Below are 20593 nucleotides of genomic sequence, written 5' to 3'. Positions count from 1 at the left end.
CTGGGGAAGTATTGGTAACTAGGCACATGATCATCTCCCTCATCCAAAGTGAGGTTCTGTTGAAGAGGAAGATAAAATACAGGATCTGTTTAATTACAACATTCTCTGTAGCTATTAATGTCAGGATTTTGAATTGTATTGACCTAGAAAAATGCTCATGATACAACGTCAAGTGAGAAGCAAGACTGAGAACATACAGAATACAATCACAATTTTGTTTAGAAAAATATAATTTACATACACACACATCCCACACACAGGAAATAACAAAATGTTAGTGGTAGTTAATGTCTAGAGAGTTAGCAGTTCAGGTCAAAAGGGTATTGATGGATAGATATGTTTTATCTTACTGAATGTTTTCTGTATTTTCTAAATTTTCTCCAGTGAACGTGTATTATCTTTTTTTTTCCTTTTAATGTTTTATTTTTATTTTTTGGCCACACCGTGCAGCATATGGAATCTTAGTTCCCCAACCAGGGATCGAACCTGTGCCCCCTGCAGTGGAAGCATGAGGTCTTAACCACTGGACAACCAGGGAAGTCCCTAAACTTGTATTATAATAGGAAAAAAAGATGTTATTTAAAAAAATACTCCGTATGTTCTTAAAGAAGACTAAGTCCAAAATATTTATTTACACTTATTCATTTTCATCTTCATTGTCAAAAGAAAGGAGGCTACTATTTTTGATTTGCTTTTGTGAGTTTTTTTTAACTGAATCCTGCTTATTTATTTCATCTTCTTCATTTGTCTTCTTCTTTTTTGAGCTTGCTCTTAAACCGGAATATTTTTCATCTGAGGAACGCTTGACTGGTTTTCGATACATAATTCTTCCATCAGCTGAAGCTGGTTCTTCATCTGCAGCAAAAAACAAAGTTAAAAAACTTTCTTTCTCTCGTTATTTTGACTTTATCGGAGAGTCAAATGGCAAGAAAATCTCATACAGTATTTATGGATGTCCTTGAGTCAATTCAGTCTGGTCTTTTCCACTGACTCTAGCTATATAGCCACAAGACATGCAGTCACTTAATAAAAACTCATGTACAGGGCGCAGTGGTTAAGAGTCCGCCTGCCAATGCAGGGAACATGGGTTCGTGCCCCGGTCCGGGAAGATCCCACATGCCGCGGAGCGGCTGGGCCCGTGAGCCATGGCCGCTGAGCCTGCGCGTCTGGAGCCTGTGCTCCGCAACAGGAGAGGCCACAACAGTGAGAGGCCCGCGTACCGCAAAAAACAAAAAACAAAAACTCATGTACCGAACGAAGTATGGTGTAATATTGCCAGTCCCCAATTCATTACAACCAGGCTATATTTTTTAAGTATCTCGAAAAGCGATTGTTTGGAACTCCAGCATTTCCTCCTAAATCAATGTAATAAATACTACAAATAATGAAAAAAATACTATATAGCATACCACACACCAGGCACTAATTAAATACACCTCTGTTGACTAGTTTGTAAACCTAACCAGGTATTTTTTTAAAAAACAGGATGTTTTTACTTAAATTTGCACTTAATCCTTATAACAGCCCAATAAAGTGGGCACAACTTGTCCCCATTTTACGAATGAGGTAACTGAGGCTGAGAGGTGAAATAACTTGTTCAAGGTAACACGTCTGGTAAGTGTTAAAGCCAAAGTTTGAACCTAGGACTGTCTCTTCAAACATACCATACCACTGTATAAAATGATTTCATACCTAACTCATTAAGTTGGTAGAAAAACCAGGTTACTTTCAGACATACCTGCTTTGGCAGCCTTTATTTCTGTTTTAATTTTCATGACTTCTTCAACTGAAAGGTCTCCCTTTTTTAAAACCACCACTTGGGGCTGTTCATCTTCTTTGTCACTGTGATCACCATCTTCACCTGGGAGCTGAAGCTGGATTCTCTAGGAAAAAACACAAACATAACATTTAAGTTGCTGACCTTGAACTAAATACAACCACTGTCTCTGTGAGAAACTGTAATTACTAGAGTGAGAAGGGTAACATTATTGACTAAATGTGTTTGGCAATGAATTTTCAAGTAACTCTTAAAAATCTAACCTCACCAGAGTAGGGAAGAGGTCCACCTGCCAGTTATCCTGGGGTGCCTGTCCAAGGGAGCTGGTTTCCATTTCAGCAGGACCCCAGCTTGCAGTTCCTGATGTCAGGGGCCCTCTGCTTCATGTTCTGCCAGCATTCAGCCTACTCAGGGTAGTGCTGACTACAGCAGTTCTCTCTGCTCTTCATCAACCCTTTTCATGTATACCTCTTCTTAAAGTGTGACAAAAAATAAACACCACCAAAGTACAGAAAACGGCAAGTAAAAGGTCCTCCTTCACCTACTTCTGCTTATCTTTACCCCCTTCCAGTAGCTTGTTTGGTGGGTATCCTAAGTGTTATTCTAAGTGTATAAAAATACGGAGGTACAGAAAACATTTTGTATACAAACAAGACATGGAACATACTACTATATGACTCGCTTCCTTTTTTCTTTTTAAATTATGAAATTTACCAAACATAAAAAAGTACAGAAAATAACAGAAACCATGCACTGACTCTACAGGTGCAACAAATGGTAATATTTGGCTAGTTGACTGAGATTTTTAAAAATGTCAGACATCATATAAGCCCCACTCACCCAAGTTTTTTACTCAAAAACATCTTTGCACAATGCCTTGAGATACATATGGCATCATCTATTTTTAAAAATCACGGCCCAGTATTTATACATATGGTTATCTCATGGTTTATTTGACCAATTCTTTGTAAGTAAAAATTTTGGTTGTTTCTAGTTTTTTTCTACTATAATAAAATTTTTGCACATGTTTTTGTTCACTTTTGCAAACTTACACATAGATAAATTCCTCGAATGGAAATGCTAGGTTGAAAGGCGTGCACACCCACCACACATTATTCAAATAGATGTCAGTCCACCTCTCAGAGCCTTCCTTGTCTTCCAAACAGGGCAACAAAGCCCTGCAGCTGTCCGACCACAGCTGTAATCTTAAACTATAAACTATAATTATACAGTGATTTCCCATGAAACTCTTTTCTTTTTGTTAACAGATTCCTAGAATGATTATACTGCCAAAATGATTAAGAATGAAGTTGGTTTCGCAAACACAGGAACCTGGGACATCTGTCTACGGAAAAGTCTGTTGATCAAATGTGTTAACCCGAATGACTGATATTAATTGGAAAGTTCCCCCCCCCCGCCGCCCCGAGTTCTCCTAAGATAGCATTCTAAGCTGCAATCTTCGAGGTGTTAACTAGGCACACACATGATCATCACTAGGACCTGAAGCAAACTATAAAATTAGGTCCATATTCTCCTCATTGCTGAAACCATGTCCCTTTTCTCAAACTTCATCCTCTTTGCGATAGTCACTGTTTTTGGTCCTGGGCACCAGTCACTCCCTGATCATGTTATCTCTATCCAAACATGCTCCTTGTTGCCTACTGAATAGTCCATATGGCCTCACCTCTATCAGTCCCTCAGTCACTTCTAAACACAGTCAGTCCGTGACTCACTATCTCTACACCTTTACCCATGCTGTTCCTTCCATCTCTACCTGCTGACTTACCCATGCTCAAGATTCAATCTAAATGTCCCTTCCTCCATGAAGCCTTGCCTGACGATAACCACAGTCATCTAACCAATGTAACTTGTCACCCACTACTTGGTGCCACAGGCACTGTACTAGGAAAATATAGAGGGATTAAGATACTTAGAGTGTTCGATTTAGTGGTGGAGATACCCAAGAGAGTAAGTAGTTGCCATGCATAATGATGAGTATTGCAGATAAGATGCGGATAGAGTGAAGAGAAGAACAGAGGAGGAGTTACTGTCTGGGGGAGGTTCAAAAGGCTTCACTGAGGTGGTGACCTGTGAAGGCTGAGATGAGGCAGGCAGGAAGGTGTTAAAGAACAGGGCATTTTGGAGATCCATCTCTTTGTCCTTTCAGAGCCTGGCCCAGGGCCTGGATTTAGCACATACTCACTGGATTAACTGCACTTAAGTCAATCTTGTGTCCTTCTACTAAGTGACTTGAGGGGTGGGTCTTTGTGCAAGTGCTAGACACAAAGTGCTAAATAAATTCTCTATTTCTCCACACATGCCCTAAGCATAACAGTCTCTTTCTATTAAAAAAGGTAGGGCAGATTTTGATGTGAATCAGTTCGGGTAGGAGCCTGGGGGAGCTTAGAACTTGCCTCCCACCGATCCCCATTTCTAAACTATCCAGGTGTGGCTCCTTCCTGAAGCTCCTCTTCTTCTATTGAAAGCCAAGATATAAAAGGTTTTTGCTTTCCGTTTTTTTTTTTTTTTTGGTGACAACAAGCACAGAAGTAGATCTAGGGCATTCGTTAAGGATGTTCCAGACTCAAGGCTTAGGATATCAGGTCATTTGATCGAGTGGCCTTAGTTTCTTTACCTGGAAAATGGGACGACGCTACCACCCACACTGCTAACTACAGGTTATGCGATAAGCAAGTGAAAACGAAGAGACGAAAATGATCTTTCTTAACTGTCTACCAAGGACGAGGCGCTTTACCTGCGTGAAGTCATTTTCAAAAACACAGCAGCACTGTGAAAACGACAAATAGCTTCCTGGGCGAAAGAGGCAGTAGTTTGTTTGAAGATGACCAGCCTGGGGTCTGAGGACACTCGGACTAGGGGCCGGGCGCGGGTGCGAGGAGGGACCCATCAGTATCTGGCCTCCAAGTCAAGCCAGAAGCTGGAATTGGAGCGGTCCGCATTTCTGCGGTAACGGGATTGGCCCGGGCTCACCTTGGTTTCTACCGTGGGCCCTTCCTCGTAGCCGATCCGTTCCTTGAAGCGGGCCAGGAACGCCGGCTCGGCTGGCCGCACGTACGACACCTGGTTCCGCTTGCTCATAGCCGCGCTAGGGAAATACAGGACCCCAAAGCCGCCTGGAGACTGTACAGAGGCGACGGCGCTTACTCGTGACGTCACGTCGGCCCCGCCCCTGACACAGGGCCTGGCAACATGGCAGCCTCCGTGCTGGCGTCAACGTCCGACCTGAGCGCCAAATTTAAATTCGCGGCCATCTTGAGTGGGCGGAATCTGTGCGCGGCTGGGCTGGAAGTGAGGGCGGTCGCTCCGTCGGTCTCGGGATCGAGGGGTGAGGGCACCATGGCGTCCGGCTGCAAAAGTAAGTGAGAAGCCCAAGCTTCGTGACCCCGTCTCCGCCCCCAAATACGAGCTTTCCTGCTGGGCGGGAAGGGCAGGAGCGGACTGAGCGGCGGGGGATGTTTGAAATCTCCCTCTGTCTCTCCAAGATAATACACTAATGGAACAGCTCTCTTCCCTTCCGTCTATGTGTTGGGCGCACGCTACGAGCCTGGCGCAATTCTAAGCTCTGGGGCTGAGCAGAGAACCGGAACCGAGCCCTCATCCAGGCGCTTGGCTCCTAAGCGACCTGCTGGTTCTTCCCTCCTGTTCTCGGTCCTGCCGTTTCGTCGCTGGCCTCTTCCCGAGTCCGGACCCGGGCTGCCTCTCTAGGTATCTTCGCCTGAGGGTCGGCCCCAGCTCTCAACTACCTTCTGCGTATTTCCACAATACTGACTTTCCTGAAGGGAAGAACTTATTCTTGTTCCAAGCATGTCTTTCTCTTTTGGAGGGTCCGCTGTGGACTCTCCTTAGGTAAGGGACTTTTAAAGCACAGAATTCAGTAGTGTCTTTATATTCTCACAGTCCCTTTTTTCTTCTCCAGGAGACCCCTTCAATTTCTTCCTTTTTCTCATGGAAGGGAGCCTGTCATTTTTGCTTTTGATAAACCGTTCAACTTTACTAATTTCTTGGTCCTTTGCTGCACCTGTATACGTGCCTCTTACATCGCCTAACCCTTTACGGAGTCTTGGTTTTTTAAAGCTGATTTTGAGCTGATTAGATGGATCTTTGTGAATGGTATGAACGGTAACGAGGCGATGCCTATGTTAGAAGATTGAACAAATGGTGAATTTTTGGTGTTTGAATCTTTCGATAACGTTAATGCTTTTAGCTGTCAATTGCAATTCTTTCCTGATACGTTTGTTGTTTTACTTACCTTTTAGGTCCATTATACCATTAACACCTCATTGTGCTCTCTTTTTCCATCTAAAATGTTCCTTTTCTTCCCCCATTTTCAGTATTCAGGGAATATTAGCACACAAATTGGTATGTTATTGGAGCAAAATGTTGATCGCACTTTCTGCACAATCACAGTGTTCAGTAAATCTGGACTCAAGCAAGAGAATTGATGTTTGTGATATTAGAGCATCTGTTTATTTAATGGAAAGTGACATACGTATGTGACTGTGTTAAAGGACTCTGTCCTGTCTGTACACATCAAGAAGTGATGGGAGAGCTTCCCTGGTGGCACAGTGGTTAAGAATCCGCCTGCCAGTGCAGGGGACACGGGTTCGATCCCTGGTCCGGAAAGATCCCACATGCTGCAGAGCAACTAAGCCCGTGCACCACAACTACTGAGCCTGCTCTCTGGAGCCGGCGAACCACAACTACTGAGCCCATGTGCCGCAACTACTGAAGCCCTCATGCCTAGAGCCCATGCTCCGCAACAAGAGAAGCCACCGCAATGAGAAGCCCGCACACTGGAACGAAGACCCAACACAGCCCAAAATAAACAAATAAATAAATAAATAATTTTTTAAAAAAAGTGATGGGAGCAAGGGTATTCACAGCTCCCCTTTATGATGGTGGTGATTTCCATGGGGAACTCTCCTGCTCCTTTAAGTTTGTTAGCAAAGTTGAGGTTGATGACATCCCAGGTAAGTGCATTCCCAGCAGGCTTAGAGACCGGGAACATGAAGTGGGAACACAGGGAAGGAGAGAGCCCGTGCAGTGCTCCCTGCAGCTCTTACTTTTGTGCCCATGAAGGTTATTTCTTGTGACAACACTGGCACCATGGGTTGCTGACTGAAATCAGAGAAATGAGAATGTGAAATAACCCTCATGAAATTGACTGAGTTTAAGAGTCCCTTTCTGAACTTAATCATATTTGGCTAGATGATCCATAGCTATCTGGACTGCAGAGTAAGCATCTAAGGTTTGTTTGTTTGTTTGTTTTTATTGAAGTATAGTTGACTTACAATGTTTCAGGTGTACAGCAAAGTGATTCAGTTACATATATATATATTTATTTTCTGTTTGTGTCATCTGCCCGCTCTAAATTCTTCCTTTTTTTTTTTAACTTTTAATTTTATATTGGAGTATAGCCAATTAACAATGTTGTGATAGTTTCAGGTGCAGGGCAAAGCGACTCAGCCATATATATACATGTATCCGTTCTTCCCCAAACTCCCCTCCCATCCAGGCTGCCACATAACATTGAACAGGGTTCCCTGTGCTATACAGTAGGTCCTTGTTGGTTATCCATTTAAAATATAGCAGTGTGTACATGTCAATCCCAAACTCCCTAACTATCCCTTTGCCCCACCCTTCCCTCCTGGTAACCATAAATTCGTTCTCTAAGTTTGTGAGTCTGTTTCTATTTTGTAAATGAGTTCATTTGTATCATTTCTTTTTAGATTCTGCTTATAAGTGATATCATTCTCCTTCTCTGTCTGACTTAACTTCACTCAGTATGACAATTTCCAGGTCCGTCCATGTTGCTGCAAATGGCATTATTTCATTCTTTTTAATGGCTTAACATTCCATTGTATATATGTACCACATCTTCTTTATCCATCTTGTTGCTTCCATGTCTTTGCTATTGTAAGCAGTACTGCAATGAACACTGGGGTGCATGTATCCTTTCGGACCATGTTTTTCTCTGGTTATGTGCCCAGGAGTGGGATTGCAGGGTCATACACTAGCTCTTATTGTTGAATTGTCTATTTCTCCCTTCATTTCTTGTCATGTATTTTGGTGCTTTGTTCCTAGGTGAATATATGCTTATTATTTATTTTAAGTAATTAATTTTATTTTTGGCTGCGTTGGGTCTTCATTGCTGCATGTGGGCTTTCTCTAGTTGAGGTGAGCGGGGCCTACTCTTCATTGCAGTGCGTGGGCTTCTCATTGCGGTGGCTTCTCTTGTTGTGGACAATGGGCTCTAGGTGCGTGGGCTTCAGTAGTTGTGGCTCACGGGCTCTAGAGCGCAGGCTCAGTATTTGTGGCGCACAGGCTTAGTTGCTCTGCAGCATGTGGGATCTTCCCGGACCAGGGCTCGAACCCGTGTCCCCTGCATTGGCAGGCGGATTCTTAACACTGCACCACGATGGAAGTCCCTAAGTATATGTTTATATCTGTGTTATCTTCCTGGTCGTTTGACCCTTTTATCATTATAAAAAATGTTCTTCTTTATCTCTGGTAACTTTGTTTTAAAGTCTGTCTGAAACCTGTATAGCCACTCCTGCTTTCTTGTGATTGCTGCTTGCATGAGATAATCTTTTTTCATCCTTTTACTTTCCATATGTTTATATGTTTGAATCTAAAGTGTGTTTCCTTTAGATAGTATATAGTTGGAGCATGTTTTTTCATCTTAGTCTGACAATCTCTGCCCCTTGATTGGGTTGTTTAATCCATTCACATGTTATTGATTTGGTTGTATTCACATCTGCCATTTTACTTTTCATTTTCTATGTGTCACATGTTTTTTATGTTTCTCTGTTCCACCTTTACTGCTTTTTTAAAAAAATTTTTATTGGATTATAGTTGATTTACAATGTTGTGTTAGTTTCAGGTGTACAGCAAAGTGAATCAGTTATACATATATATAATGCATATATCCACTCTTTTTAAAATTCTTTTCCCATGTAGGCCATTACAGAGTATTGAGTAGAGTTCCCTGTGCTATATAGTAGGTCCTTATTAGTTATTTATTTTATATGTAGTAGTGTGTATATGTCAATCCTAATCTCCCAATTTATCCCTCCCCACTTGTTATGCCCTGGTAGCCATAAATAATTTGTTTTCTACATCTGTGACTCTATTTCCATTTTGTTACTGCTCTTTTTTTTTTGGAGGGGGGCCACACCACATGCAGGGTATTAGTTCCCCGACCAGGGATCGAACTCGTGCTCCCAGCAGTGGAAGTGTGGAGTCCTAACCACTGGACCACCAGGGAACTCCCTGCTTTCTTTTTTTGAAGTTTTTTTTTTTAATGATTGCTCTAGGGTTTAACATATACATCTTAACAGTGTCAGCTTTTATTTTTGGCTGCGTTGGGTCTTCGTTGCTGTGCGCTGGCTTTCTCTAGTTGCAGCGAGCAGGGGCTATGTAGCTTTATTCCCTTTCACCCCCTTCTTTGGTATTATTATTAAACAAGTTACATCTATTGTTAAAAACCCAACAATACATTACTTTACCATCTTTAGTCATTTCCTTAGGCTGTTACAGCTTTGTTCCTACCCACCTTCCTTGTGCTATTATTGGCAAATATACATATGTTTCTATATGTTGTAGGCCCAACAATACATTATATACATATTATTTTATACAATTGTTTTGTAATTCAAGTAAGGGGAGGAGAAAATAGGCATTTCTGTTGTTTTTTATAATTACATAATCACTGTTACCTGGTGCTCTTTGATGTTTTTCATGTAGATTTGAATTTTACTGTCTGTGGTCACTACTTTCAGGCTGAACTTCCTTTATTATTTCTTGTAAGGTGGGCCTTCTAACAACAAACTCTCTAATTCCTCTGGCCTCTGTTGTTTCTGCTGAGAGTCAGCTGTTAATCTGATTGGGGTTCTCTCATAAGTAATGACTCTCAGCATTTTTACTATGATGTATCTGTGGATCTGCGTGTGTTTATCCTTTTTGGAATTTGTTGAACTTCCTGGATGTGTAGATTGCTTTTTAATGAATTTGGGAAGTTTTTGGCCATTATTTCTTTGAATTTTTTCTGTTCTTTCTCTTTCTTTCTCTTCTGTTCCTTCTCCTGATACTCCCCATTTATGTATGTTGGTATGCTTAATGACGTCCCACATTTCTCTGAGTCTCACTTCACTTTTCTTCATCCTTTTTTCTCTCTGTTCTTTGACTTTTATAATCTCTATTGATCTATCTTAGAGCTTGCTTGTTCTTTTTTCTGTCAGTTCAAGTCTACTTTGAGCCATTCAAGCGAATTTTTATTTCACTTGATACACTTTTCAACTCCAGAGTTTCCATTTGTTTCTTTTTTATAATTTTTCTTTATTGCTATTCTCTATTTGGTGTGGACATTGTCCTCATACCTTCCTTTAATTCTTAATTTTGATTTCCTTTAGTTCTGTACATGTTTATAATGGCTACTTTGAAGTCTTTTCCTGACAAACCCAGCATGTAGGCACTGTCACAGGCAGTTTCTGATGCCTGCTTTTTTTCTGGTTTATGGATCATACTTTCTTGTTTCTTTGAATTCCTTGTAATTTTTTTGTTAGAAACTTGACATCTTAGATAATATGTTGTAGCAACTCTGGGTACTGGTGTCCCCATCCTCTAGGATTTATTACTTACAGCAAGAGGAGAATGAATACCTGGATCTTTCCCAAAGCAGTCTCTACCTGAACAGCAAAATTGGGGAAGTCTTAAGCTAAGCGTACATACATATTCATGGAGGGACTTGATTGAACTGAGGAAATTTAGCATAGAGTTGGGGCAAAGGTCGACAAGAGTCCAAGCCTTAGTCAATTGAAGTCTGGAGGGTCACTATCGTAATTCCATCCTCCACCTGACTATGGGCCTTAGTTCCTGCAGAACTCAAAGGTATGTTATTATGTATATCCCTTGAGGAACCTGGACGCTGCCCCAAGGCTGCACTGTGGTTTCTTTACTGCTCCTCCTTGTTTCTACACAAAATGGGTTCTCTTATGTCAAGAAAGCCATTCCTGGTTCTCTTTCTCTGGGGACCCCCTAACCTATCTGCTTACAGTTAGAATGGAGTGGAAGATCTAGGCTTGTCCCCTGTCACGCCCAGGCCAGGGAGCCGGGAGACTGAGGAGTGTCAGCAACTGAAGAATAGGCTAGAAGAATGGGGTTTTCATGTTGTACTTTTAAAAACCTTTAATGACTTCTTATCTTTTTTTCTAGCTGAGTTACGCAGTGTGACAAATTGTCAGTCTAACCAACCAAGGTAAGGAAAAAATCTTATTGATGAGACCAAAAGAATTAGGGATGTAGTATTCCTAAAACAACCATTTAGCATAGTAAGTAAGGGTTCCTTGTTTCAGCATTAAGCTTTGTCCTCGGCTACCTGGAAATATGGAAAAATCACATCTCCTCCCCAGCCCCTGTCCCCTCACCTTCCAGGCTAAAAGATGGAATCAGTAACATAATTCTCCCTTGGGATGACTTACTTTATTATTGCTATTAAAAAGGAAGTCAGAGACAAGCAGAGCTTAGAGCTGCCTTTCAGATGATTTCAAGTAAAGGCTTTTGAAGTTGGCTGATGTGAAGCAAATCAGTAAAGGGTGTGGGTTATGGGAGACTCTTGATAAAAGGTAAACGTAAATGGGTAGATCTCGTACTTTATTGGGGAAACTCAGAATAGAAACACTAGAGGCAATATGAGGCTTAGATCCTTTTTCTCCAGTAAACTTAGCTGCTATATTTTTTTGTCTTTAGTAATGAAGGCGATGCTATCAAAGTTTTTGTGCGAGTTCGCCCACCTACAGAGGGTTCTGGATCAGCTGATGGAGAGCAAAACTTATGCCTATCTGTGCTGTCCTCTACGACTGTCCGGCTGCACTCCAACCCTGAGCCCAAAACCTTCATATTTGATCATGTGGCAGAAATGGACACCACTCAGGTAATGATGATTTTGGGAACTAAACTTTTCATTTGGAACATATAAGATTCTGTTATTTGGGAGGATTTCACTTCTGGTCTCTTTAGTTTGACGGATCTCAGATAAGGAAGCTCAAACATTCCATAAATATTTAAAATTTAATATTATTAAATATTTTTCTTCCTTCATCAGACTTTGTACTAGAATGACAAGCCTGCTTTATTTTCCCTCTCCAACCTGTGATGGAGGTTGGTGAAGGTGTACTTTTCAGAGCCACTTGGATGATTGATAAGTAAAGTTGAACTGCCTAGTTTAAGAAGAATGTCTTTTTTTTTTTTTTTTGCGGTACGCGGACCTCTTACTGTTGTGGCCTCTCCCGTTGCGGAGCACAGGTTCTGACGCGCAGGCTCAGTGGCCATGGCTCACTGACCCAGACGCTCTGCGGCATTTGGGATCTTCCCGGACCCGGGCACGAACCCGTGTCCCCTGCATCAGCAGGTGGACTCTCAACCACTGCACCACCAGGGAAGCCCAAGAAGAGTGTCTTAGTTCTGGCTGCCATTACACACATATCATAGACTGGGTGGTTTAAACAACAAGCATTTATTTCTCACAGTTCTGGAGGTTGGGAATCCAAGATCAAGTGCAAGAGATCCAGCGTCTGGTGAGGACTCACTTCGTGGCTTGTAGACAGCTGTCTTCCACTGTGTCCTCACACAGTGGAGAGAGAGAATTCTCTGTGTCTCTTCTTATAAGGGCACTACAGGCATACCTCACTTTATTGCACTTTTTAGATACTGTGTTTATTTACAATTGAAGGTTTGTGGCAGCTCTGCGTCGAACAACTCCATTACCATCATTTTTCCAACAGCACTGTTCACTTCATGTCTCTGAGTCACATTTTGGTCAATATTTCTTGAAATATTTTGTTCTTTTTTGTTATTATTATGGTGATCTGTGATCAGTAATCTTTGATGTTACTATTGTAATTGTTTTGGCATTTTTTAGCAATAAAGTATTTTTAAATTAAGACATGTACATTGTTTTCTTAGAAATAATGCTATTGCACACTTACTAGACTACAGTATAGTACAAATATAACTTTTATATGCACTGAGAAACCAAAAAATTCATGTGACTTGCTTTATTGCTATATTCACTTTATTGCACTCATCTGGAAACGAACCCACAATATCTCTGAGGTGTGCCTGTACTGCTATCCTGAGGGCTCCACTCTCATGACTAATTACCTCCCAAAGGCCCCATCTCCAAATACCATCACATTGGGGATTAGTGTTTCAACATATGAATTTTGGGGAGACATTCAATCCATAGCAGAGAGTGATTGATTTAAGATTACTATGGTGTTGGGACTCCCTTGGCAGTCCAATGGTTAAGACTCCGCGCTTCCAATGCAGGGGGGCACGGGTTTGATCCCTGGTTGGCGAACTAAGATTCCACATGCCACAAGGCATGGCCAAAAAAAACAAGATTGCTATGGTGTCAATAACTTTTCTAATTAAGGACAATTTAGTTAAAATATAGCTAGCACTATTCAATAGAACTTTCTGCAGTGATGGAAATGTTCTGGAAATGTGCTGTCCATTACATTAGCCTCTAGATACACATGGCTATTTAAGTTTAAATTAATTAAGATTAATTAAAATTTCAAATTCACCTTTTCAGATTAATTTCTCAGATGCCCTAGCCACATGTGGCTGTTGAGCACTTGAAATATGACTAGTGCATCTGAGGACCTGACTTTTAATTTTTATTTAATTTTAATTAATGTAAGTAATAGCCACATATGGCTAATGGCTGCTGCATTGGACATCACACATCTTGATTATTCCCTCATACACATGGATGTTTTTGGTGAGACATGTAGGTCTTTAGATCTTTTTTCATCTAGGGCATGGCTGGACAATGGAAATAGAAAGTGAGGCATGTATATACTTTAACATTTTCTAGTAGCCACATCTTTGGTCGTGCTGTGCTGCTTGCAGGATCTTAGTTCCCCAACCAGGGATTGACCCCGGGCCCTCAGCAGTGAGAGCGCAGGGTCCTAACCACTGGCCCACTAGGGATTTCCCTAGTAGCCACATTTTTAAAAAGTAAAAAAGAAACAGGTAAAATTAGTTTTAATTCTGTATCTTATTTAACCCAGTATATCTAAAATACCATTTCAACATGTAAGGAACATAAAGCAAGTTATTAATGAGATATTTTTCCATTCTTTTTTTTTTTCATGTTCAGTCTTCCAAAACTGGTGTATGTTTTATACTTACAACACATCTCAAGTTGGACTAGCCACATTTCAGGTGCTCTGTAGCCATATGTGGCTCATGGCTTCTATACTAGACAATGCAGATCTACGAATTCTTGCATTGTTGATAAGGCTGCATCTATTTATATATAAAAATGAAAATAAAAATCAGATATTGATTATTTAGTATAAGCTTGTGGGAAAAGTACTGAAGAACATATAGGGCTATGTATTTTATGCTAATACCAGTATAATATTGCGTGCAGTATGCAAAATTCTATATAAACTCTAGATGTGAGGTTTAAATCTATAATTGCATAGGAGATTAATGGACATAATTATGTTTACAGTTTTATCATCTTAGCTATTTTAGCCTTTTTCCTATAGTAGATATAATTTTCATGTTATTGCAAATGAAAATTTGCACACAAATTTTATTATATTTTAGAATGTAGTTTAGGAAAAATGTTTTCATTTTTGTGAAATGTTAACATATTTGGTGCTTAACATTTATAGGAGTCTGTGTTCTCAACTGTGGCCAAAGGCATTGTGGAGTCTTGCATGAGTGGCTATAATGGTACCATCTTTGCATAGTAAGTTGTTCACTGTTTCCTTATACAAGGGTACAATAGTAAGTGCTTCTGTTTGTTTCCTATGGCTTCTGTAACAAATGACCACATACTTAGTGGCTTGAAACAACACAAATTTATTGTCTTACAGTTCTGTAAGTCAGGAGTTTGACGCCAGTCTCTGAGCTAAAATAAAGATGTCAGCAGGGCTGTGTTCCTTTCTGAAAGCTCTAGAGGAGAATCTGTTTTCCGACTTCTAGAGGCCATCTACATTATTTGGCTTACAGCCCCCTTTCTCCATCGTCCAAGCCAATGACATGCAACTCTTGCTCTTCCTTAGTCATGTTGCTCTGTGACTGAGGTGGGCACGTTCTTTAATTTTAAGGACTCATGTAATCTGATTGGCCCCACCTGTGTAAGCAAGGTGGAAGGGATTAAACTCTACCTCCTGGAGAGGATCTACATGTTATCTGGGATTCTTCTGTAAGGAAGATTTGTCTTTTTGCCCCCATTAATTAATTAATTCATTTGTATGGTATGGACTTACATATATTTATATCATACTTTGGGTTATAATCTAATGCTGCATTATGTTTATCTTGTTGCTTACATTGTTCTAGCTTGGCCATTGGGAGCTTTTAGGGGTTGGTTTCTGTGTCCCTTTGACATGTCACATCCTTTTTTTTTTGAGCACTTCCTTTATGATGCTACAGTACGCTCCTGGCTCATCTTATATTTTCCCTGTCTGAGACCTAGAATCAGCCATTTTGGCAAGGAGCCCTGGTTCCTTTTGTTGGAGAATGGTGTTTAGAAACTAAGGCACTCGGTGTGTTTGTTGCTACTGGAGTGTCATTGCTTCTAGGCCTTTTCAGCAGACAGAGCTAGGTAATATATGTATGTATACTAAGTCATGTATACAGACATATCTATAATTGTTTCTGTTTCTATCCATTTCTATATACAGTAGGGTAAACTTGAGTTCATACTGATGTCTCTGACTCTAATCCAAGGGTTTAGAATCCACATGGCTTCATTCTAGCCTTCCTTTCTTGTTTATCTGTAACTTCCCTTGCTGACAGTGAGAAACCCGGGCTCCCACTGCTACCATCCGTTTATTTATTTGTTCATCCCCAGTACACATGTAAAGCAGTTTCAGAATTGTTAGCCTGTATCCCTGTGAAGAACAGATTTACTGCATGCAGTGTTTATGTACAGATCCTTTTTTTTTTTTCCTTAAGTCCTACAATTTCTAGTCAGAACCTCATTTTGTAAACTTACTTGGGCCAGACCCTTTTCCACCTACACCTTTCAGTGCAGTATGTCATGAACTTGTAATTCAATTAGATACATTCCATCCTGGGGTCTCTGACATCCTAGTTGATGTGTTTTGTTTGTTTATTTAGTTTGCATACTTTAAAGTTCACCCTTTGTGATGTACAGTTGCATAGTGTTTTGACAAATGCAGAGACCCAAGCATTTAGCACACCTATTGAAGAGAACAGTTTCTCCACCTTCAAAGTTCCTCCTGTTTGTCCCATTCATAGTCAGCCACTCCCCCCCCCGCCCCCCCCAACCTCTGGATACACTAATAAATTTTCCATTCCTATAGCTTTGCCTTTCCCAGAGTGTCATATGATTGGAATCATACAATATGTAGCCTTTTGGTTCTGGCTTTTTTCATTTAGGATTTGTCTATGTTGTTGCATGCATCAGTAGCTTTTGCTTTTTCTTTCTTTCCTTTTTTTTTTGCCGAGTAGTATTTTACTGTGTGGATTTACCACCGTTTTTTAATTCACTCCCCTGTTAAAGGATATCTTGGTTGCTTCCAGTTTTTAGCAATTATGAATAAAGTTGCTACAAACATTCAAATATTGGGTTTTGTGTGAACATAAGTTTTCAAATCACTTGAGTAAATATGTAGGAATACATTGCTGGGTCATATAGTATAAGAAACTGTCAATCTGTCTTCCAAATATATATTGAAAGTGCATGATGATGGGAATTCCCTCGTGGTCCAGTGGTTAGGACTTGGTGCTTTCACTGCCGAGGGCCTGGGTTCAATCCCTGGTCGGGGAACTGAGATTCTGCAAGGCTCACAGCGCAGCCAAAAAAAAAAAAAAAAAAGTGCATGATGATTCTGAATTTCTAAATGGTGGCAGCCTTAAAATACTGCTCTAGGTTTAATGTTGGAATGTAAGCTGACAACCTTGGCAGTTCTAGAAGGTCAGTTTTTTTTACAAGATGAATCATTTCAGATTTATTTCATAAATAGGAATATAATTTGTAGTACAATTATTTTTTCCTTTTCTTCTAGCAATAGACTTCCTAATTTTATTTAGGACCAGAGGTTTTTAATAGGATGTAGTGAATTATGTAATTAATTTTGAGCAGCTGATGCTTTTTTTGTGTGTTCGCCCTTGGTTCATCTGTAATTGGCTCAAAATACAAGAAAATAAAAAATAAAAAGTTTAAAGCTTGGATTCATCTTGTGCACAAATTCTTCCTTGAAAATTTGCCTTTGCCTTTCATGCTTACTTTTCAGTTGTGTTCAGCAGAACTAAATATTCTCTCTTGACCCATGAAGCAGATAACCATTTTCTCATGTCTTCTCAAGAAAAAAAAAGATTTTTTTTTCCACAGAATATTTTGAGTGGTAGAGCTCAAAAATCAATTTGAAATAAGAGCCACAATTACCAGAGATTATATATCTTCAGAACTGTTTTCTTTGAAGATCCTTAAGCATACTAATTATAATATTTAATTTGAAAATTGCTTTTGGTAGTCAAGGGCAGAAATGAGAAACATATGGAGAGAAGTGAGCATTGGTTTATTGGTTGGTTGAGCATACCTCTGGTTTACCTTAGACAGTCTCAATTCTAGAGTTATTGTTAATAGTGTCCCCTTCACCTTCAAGTAGGACGCTCAACAGTATCCATTTCTTATTCTGAGTTAACTGAAGAACTTTTTGCCCCCTACTTCCGAAAGAAAGAGGTAACCAACTAGATTATACTGTTTTCTAGCTCTTGGGGCATTGAACCAAAAAGTAAACTCAAAATTTTATATTTGTGCCATGAGTCCAATGTAACCACATTTAACATCCTAACTGACATCTATCTTCAACATAAATTTTTATTTTGTTTTTATTCTTTTAATATTTATTTATATTTATTTTGGCTGCACCAGGTCTTAGTTGCAGCACGTGGGATCTTTAGTTGCGGCATGTGGACTTTTAGTTGTGGAATGCATGCAGGATCTAGTTCCCTGACCAGGGATCAAACCTGGGCCCCCTGCATTGGGAGCATGGAGTCTTACCCACTGGACCACCAGGGAAGTCCCTAAATTTTAACTTTAGTTTTTTGTTTCTCCTGTTTCTTGGTGTACCTGAGGAGATATGACACTATACAAAAAAAAAAAAAAAAAAAAAAAATCAAGCCTATAGCATAAGGATGTTTTTAATTGCTTTATTTTTAAATGAAGACATCTTAGTATCTTTTAAAGGCAGAATTTAGGAAGAGAATTGCTGCATTATTTAGAATAGCAAAAATTGGAAAAAAATTTCTAGTTGGTTCTGATTAAATAAATTATGATACATTCATGGAATACTATGTAGCCATTAAAAATAAAGAGGCAGATCTCTATTTACCAGCACAGAAAGATGTGTGAGACAAAAATTAAGGGAAAAAAACAGGTTGCAGAGAAGTATGAATAGCATCATTCCAATTTTGTAAATAAAAATTAAATGAAAACTCTGATGGCCATGTCTGTATAATCCAGAAGCATTTATTAGACAGTTAAGAGTGGTTAAGTCTTAGTGGTAGAATAGGAGAGAAAGAACATGTATCATTCACTTTTTACCTGATATAATTTTAAAAACGAAAGACAGTTCTTTGTGGGGAAAATTTATGTACTAGTAGACCATATTAAAATAGGGTAGTCTTCTAAATTTCATGTGTGAAAATAATATATGAAACATTCTTTTTTACAGTGGACAGACTGGTTCAGGGAAAACATTTACTATGATGGGTAAGTAAATTAGAGATTAACATTTACTGGCTTAGTCTACTCTTTTTGTGATGACAGAACTTAGTATATTTTTTGGAAAGGAATACTGTCTGGTATATGATGTTGACCTCATAAAATTAAGGTTATTTCCCAAGCTTCTGTCAGATTGCGACTTCCATTATAGCAAAGTCTGTGTTTTTAGCTATGTTCCCAGCTCAATGCTTAGCACAGAGTATGTGCTCAATGAACAATTTTTGAAGTGGGTTTAATGAGTTTTTATATATTATGTACCTGTATAACCACTACCCAGACCAAGATTCCTAGTAAGTAACTACTCCCACTGTTGTCCCCTGACATATGTATTACTCTGACTTCTGTCATCACTAGTTTCGCTTGTTTTTGCACTTCTACAAATGAAATTTTACTGTATTTACTCTTTTATGTGTGGCTTCTTTCTCTCAGCCTGAGGTTTGTCAGATTCACTAATGTTATGGCATGTAGTAGTAGTTTATTTCCATTACTGTATAATAGATTATTGTATGAATATAACACATTTTCTATTATTTTTTAACAGATCTTTATTGGAGATAATTGCTTCACAATACTGATTTAGTTTCTGTTGCACGGCAAAGCGAATCAGCCATATGCATACATATATCCCCATATCTCCTCCCTCTTGAACCTCCCTCCCATTGTCCCTATCCCACCCCTCTAGGTCATCGTAAAGCACCGAGCTGATCTCCCTGTGCCATGCTGCTGCTTCCCACCAGCCAACTATTTTACATTCGGTAGTGTATATATGTTGACGCTACTGTCACTTTGCCCAACTTCACCCTCCCACCACATGTCATCAAGTCCATTCTCTCTGTCTATCTCTTTATTTCTGCCCTGCAACTAGGTTCATCAGTACCATTTTTTTTTTTAGATTCCATATATATTTGTTAGCATATGGTATTTGTTTTTCTCTTTCTGACTTACATCACTCTGTGTGACAGACTCTAGGTCCACCCACCTCACTACAAATAACTCAGTTTCGTTTGTTTTTATGGCTGAGTAATATTGCATTGTATATATGTGCCACATCTTCTTTATCCATTCATCTGTCGATGGACATTTAGGTTGGTTCCATGTCCTGGCTATTGTAAATAGTGCTGCAATGAGCATTGGGGTGCATGTGTCTTTTTGAATTATGGTTTTCTCAGGGTGTATGCCCAGTAGTAGGATTGTTGGGTCATATGGTAATTCTATTCTTAGTTTTTTGAGGAACCTCCATACTGTTTTCCATAGTGGTTGTATCACTTTACGTTCCCACCAACAGTGCAGGAGGGTTCCCTTTTCTCCACACCCTTTCCAGCAATTATTGTTTCCAGCTTTTTTGATAATGGCCATTCTGACCGGCATGAAGTGATACCTCATTGTAGTTTTGATTTACATTTTTCTAATAATTAGTGATGTTGAGCATCTTTTCATGTGCCTCTTGACCATCTGTATGTCTTCCTTGGTGAAATGTCTATTTACGTCTTCTGCCCATTTTTTAACTGGATTGTTTGTTTTTTTCGTATTGAGTTCCATAAGCTGTTTGTATATTTTGGAGATTAATTCTTTGTCTGTTGTTTCATTTGCAAATATTATCTCCCATTCTGAGCATTGTCTTTTTGTCTTGTTTATAGTTTCCTTTGCTGTGCAAAAGCTTTTAAGTTTAATTAAGTCCCATTTGTTTATTTTTGTTTTTATTTCTGTTACTCTTGGAGGTGGATCAAAAAAGACCTTGCTGGGCTTCCCTGGTGGCGCAGTGGTTGAGAGTCCGCCTGCCGATGCAGGGGACACGGGTTCGTGCCCCGGTCTGGGAAGATCCCACATGCTGTGGAGTGGCTGGGCCCGTGAGCCATGGCCGCTGAGCCTGTGCATCCGGAGCCTGTGCTCCGCAACGGGAGAGGCCACAACAGTGAGAGGCCTGCGTACCGCAAAAAACAAAAACAAAAACAAACAAACAAACAAAAAGACCTTGCTGTGGTTTATGTCAAAGTGTGTTTTTCCTATGTTTTCCT

General features: G+C 39.8%; 2 protein-coding genes across 2 annotated transcripts in view; one reads left to right on the top strand and one right to left on the bottom strand.

Moving 5' to 3' along the window:
- Positions 1-574: 574 nt before the first annotated feature.
- KIAA1143 (KIAA1143 ortholog) lies at positions 575-4931 on the bottom strand. Its single transcript, XM_060022210.2, has 3 exons — positions 4769-4931; positions 1739-1883; positions 575-855 (listed from the first exon to the last, which is right to left on the bottom strand). Exons 1-3 carry the CDS (start codon positions 4874-4876, stop codon positions 638-640), a joined length of 471 nt encoding a protein of 156 aa, XP_059878193.1. The 5' UTR covers positions 4877-4931; the 3' UTR covers positions 575-637.
- Positions 4874-20593, top strand: part of KIF15 (kinesin family member 15) — a 74630-nt gene continuing 58910 nt past the window's right edge. The window contains exons 1-5 of the mRNA XM_060022211.1: positions 4874-5153; positions 11012-11054; positions 11546-11729; positions 14491-14567; positions 18529-18566. Coding sequence (XP_059878194.1) covers positions 4988-5153; positions 11012-11054; positions 11546-11729; positions 14491-14567; positions 18529-18566 — 508 coding nt within the window. The 5' untranslated portion in view covers positions 4874-4987. The remainder of the gene's footprint in view (positions 5154-11011; positions 11055-11545; positions 11730-14490; positions 14568-18528; positions 18567-20593) is intronic.

This window comes from Delphinus delphis, chromosome 10, assembly GCF_949987515.2.
Source record: "Delphinus delphis chromosome 10, mDelDel1.2, whole genome shotgun sequence".
In the NCBI taxonomy this organism is placed as follows: domain Eukaryota; kingdom Metazoa; phylum Chordata; class Mammalia; order Artiodactyla; family Delphinidae; genus Delphinus; species Delphinus delphis.
Note: the sequence above shows the minus strand (reverse complement) of the source record. Positions and strands in the feature narration are given on the sequence as shown.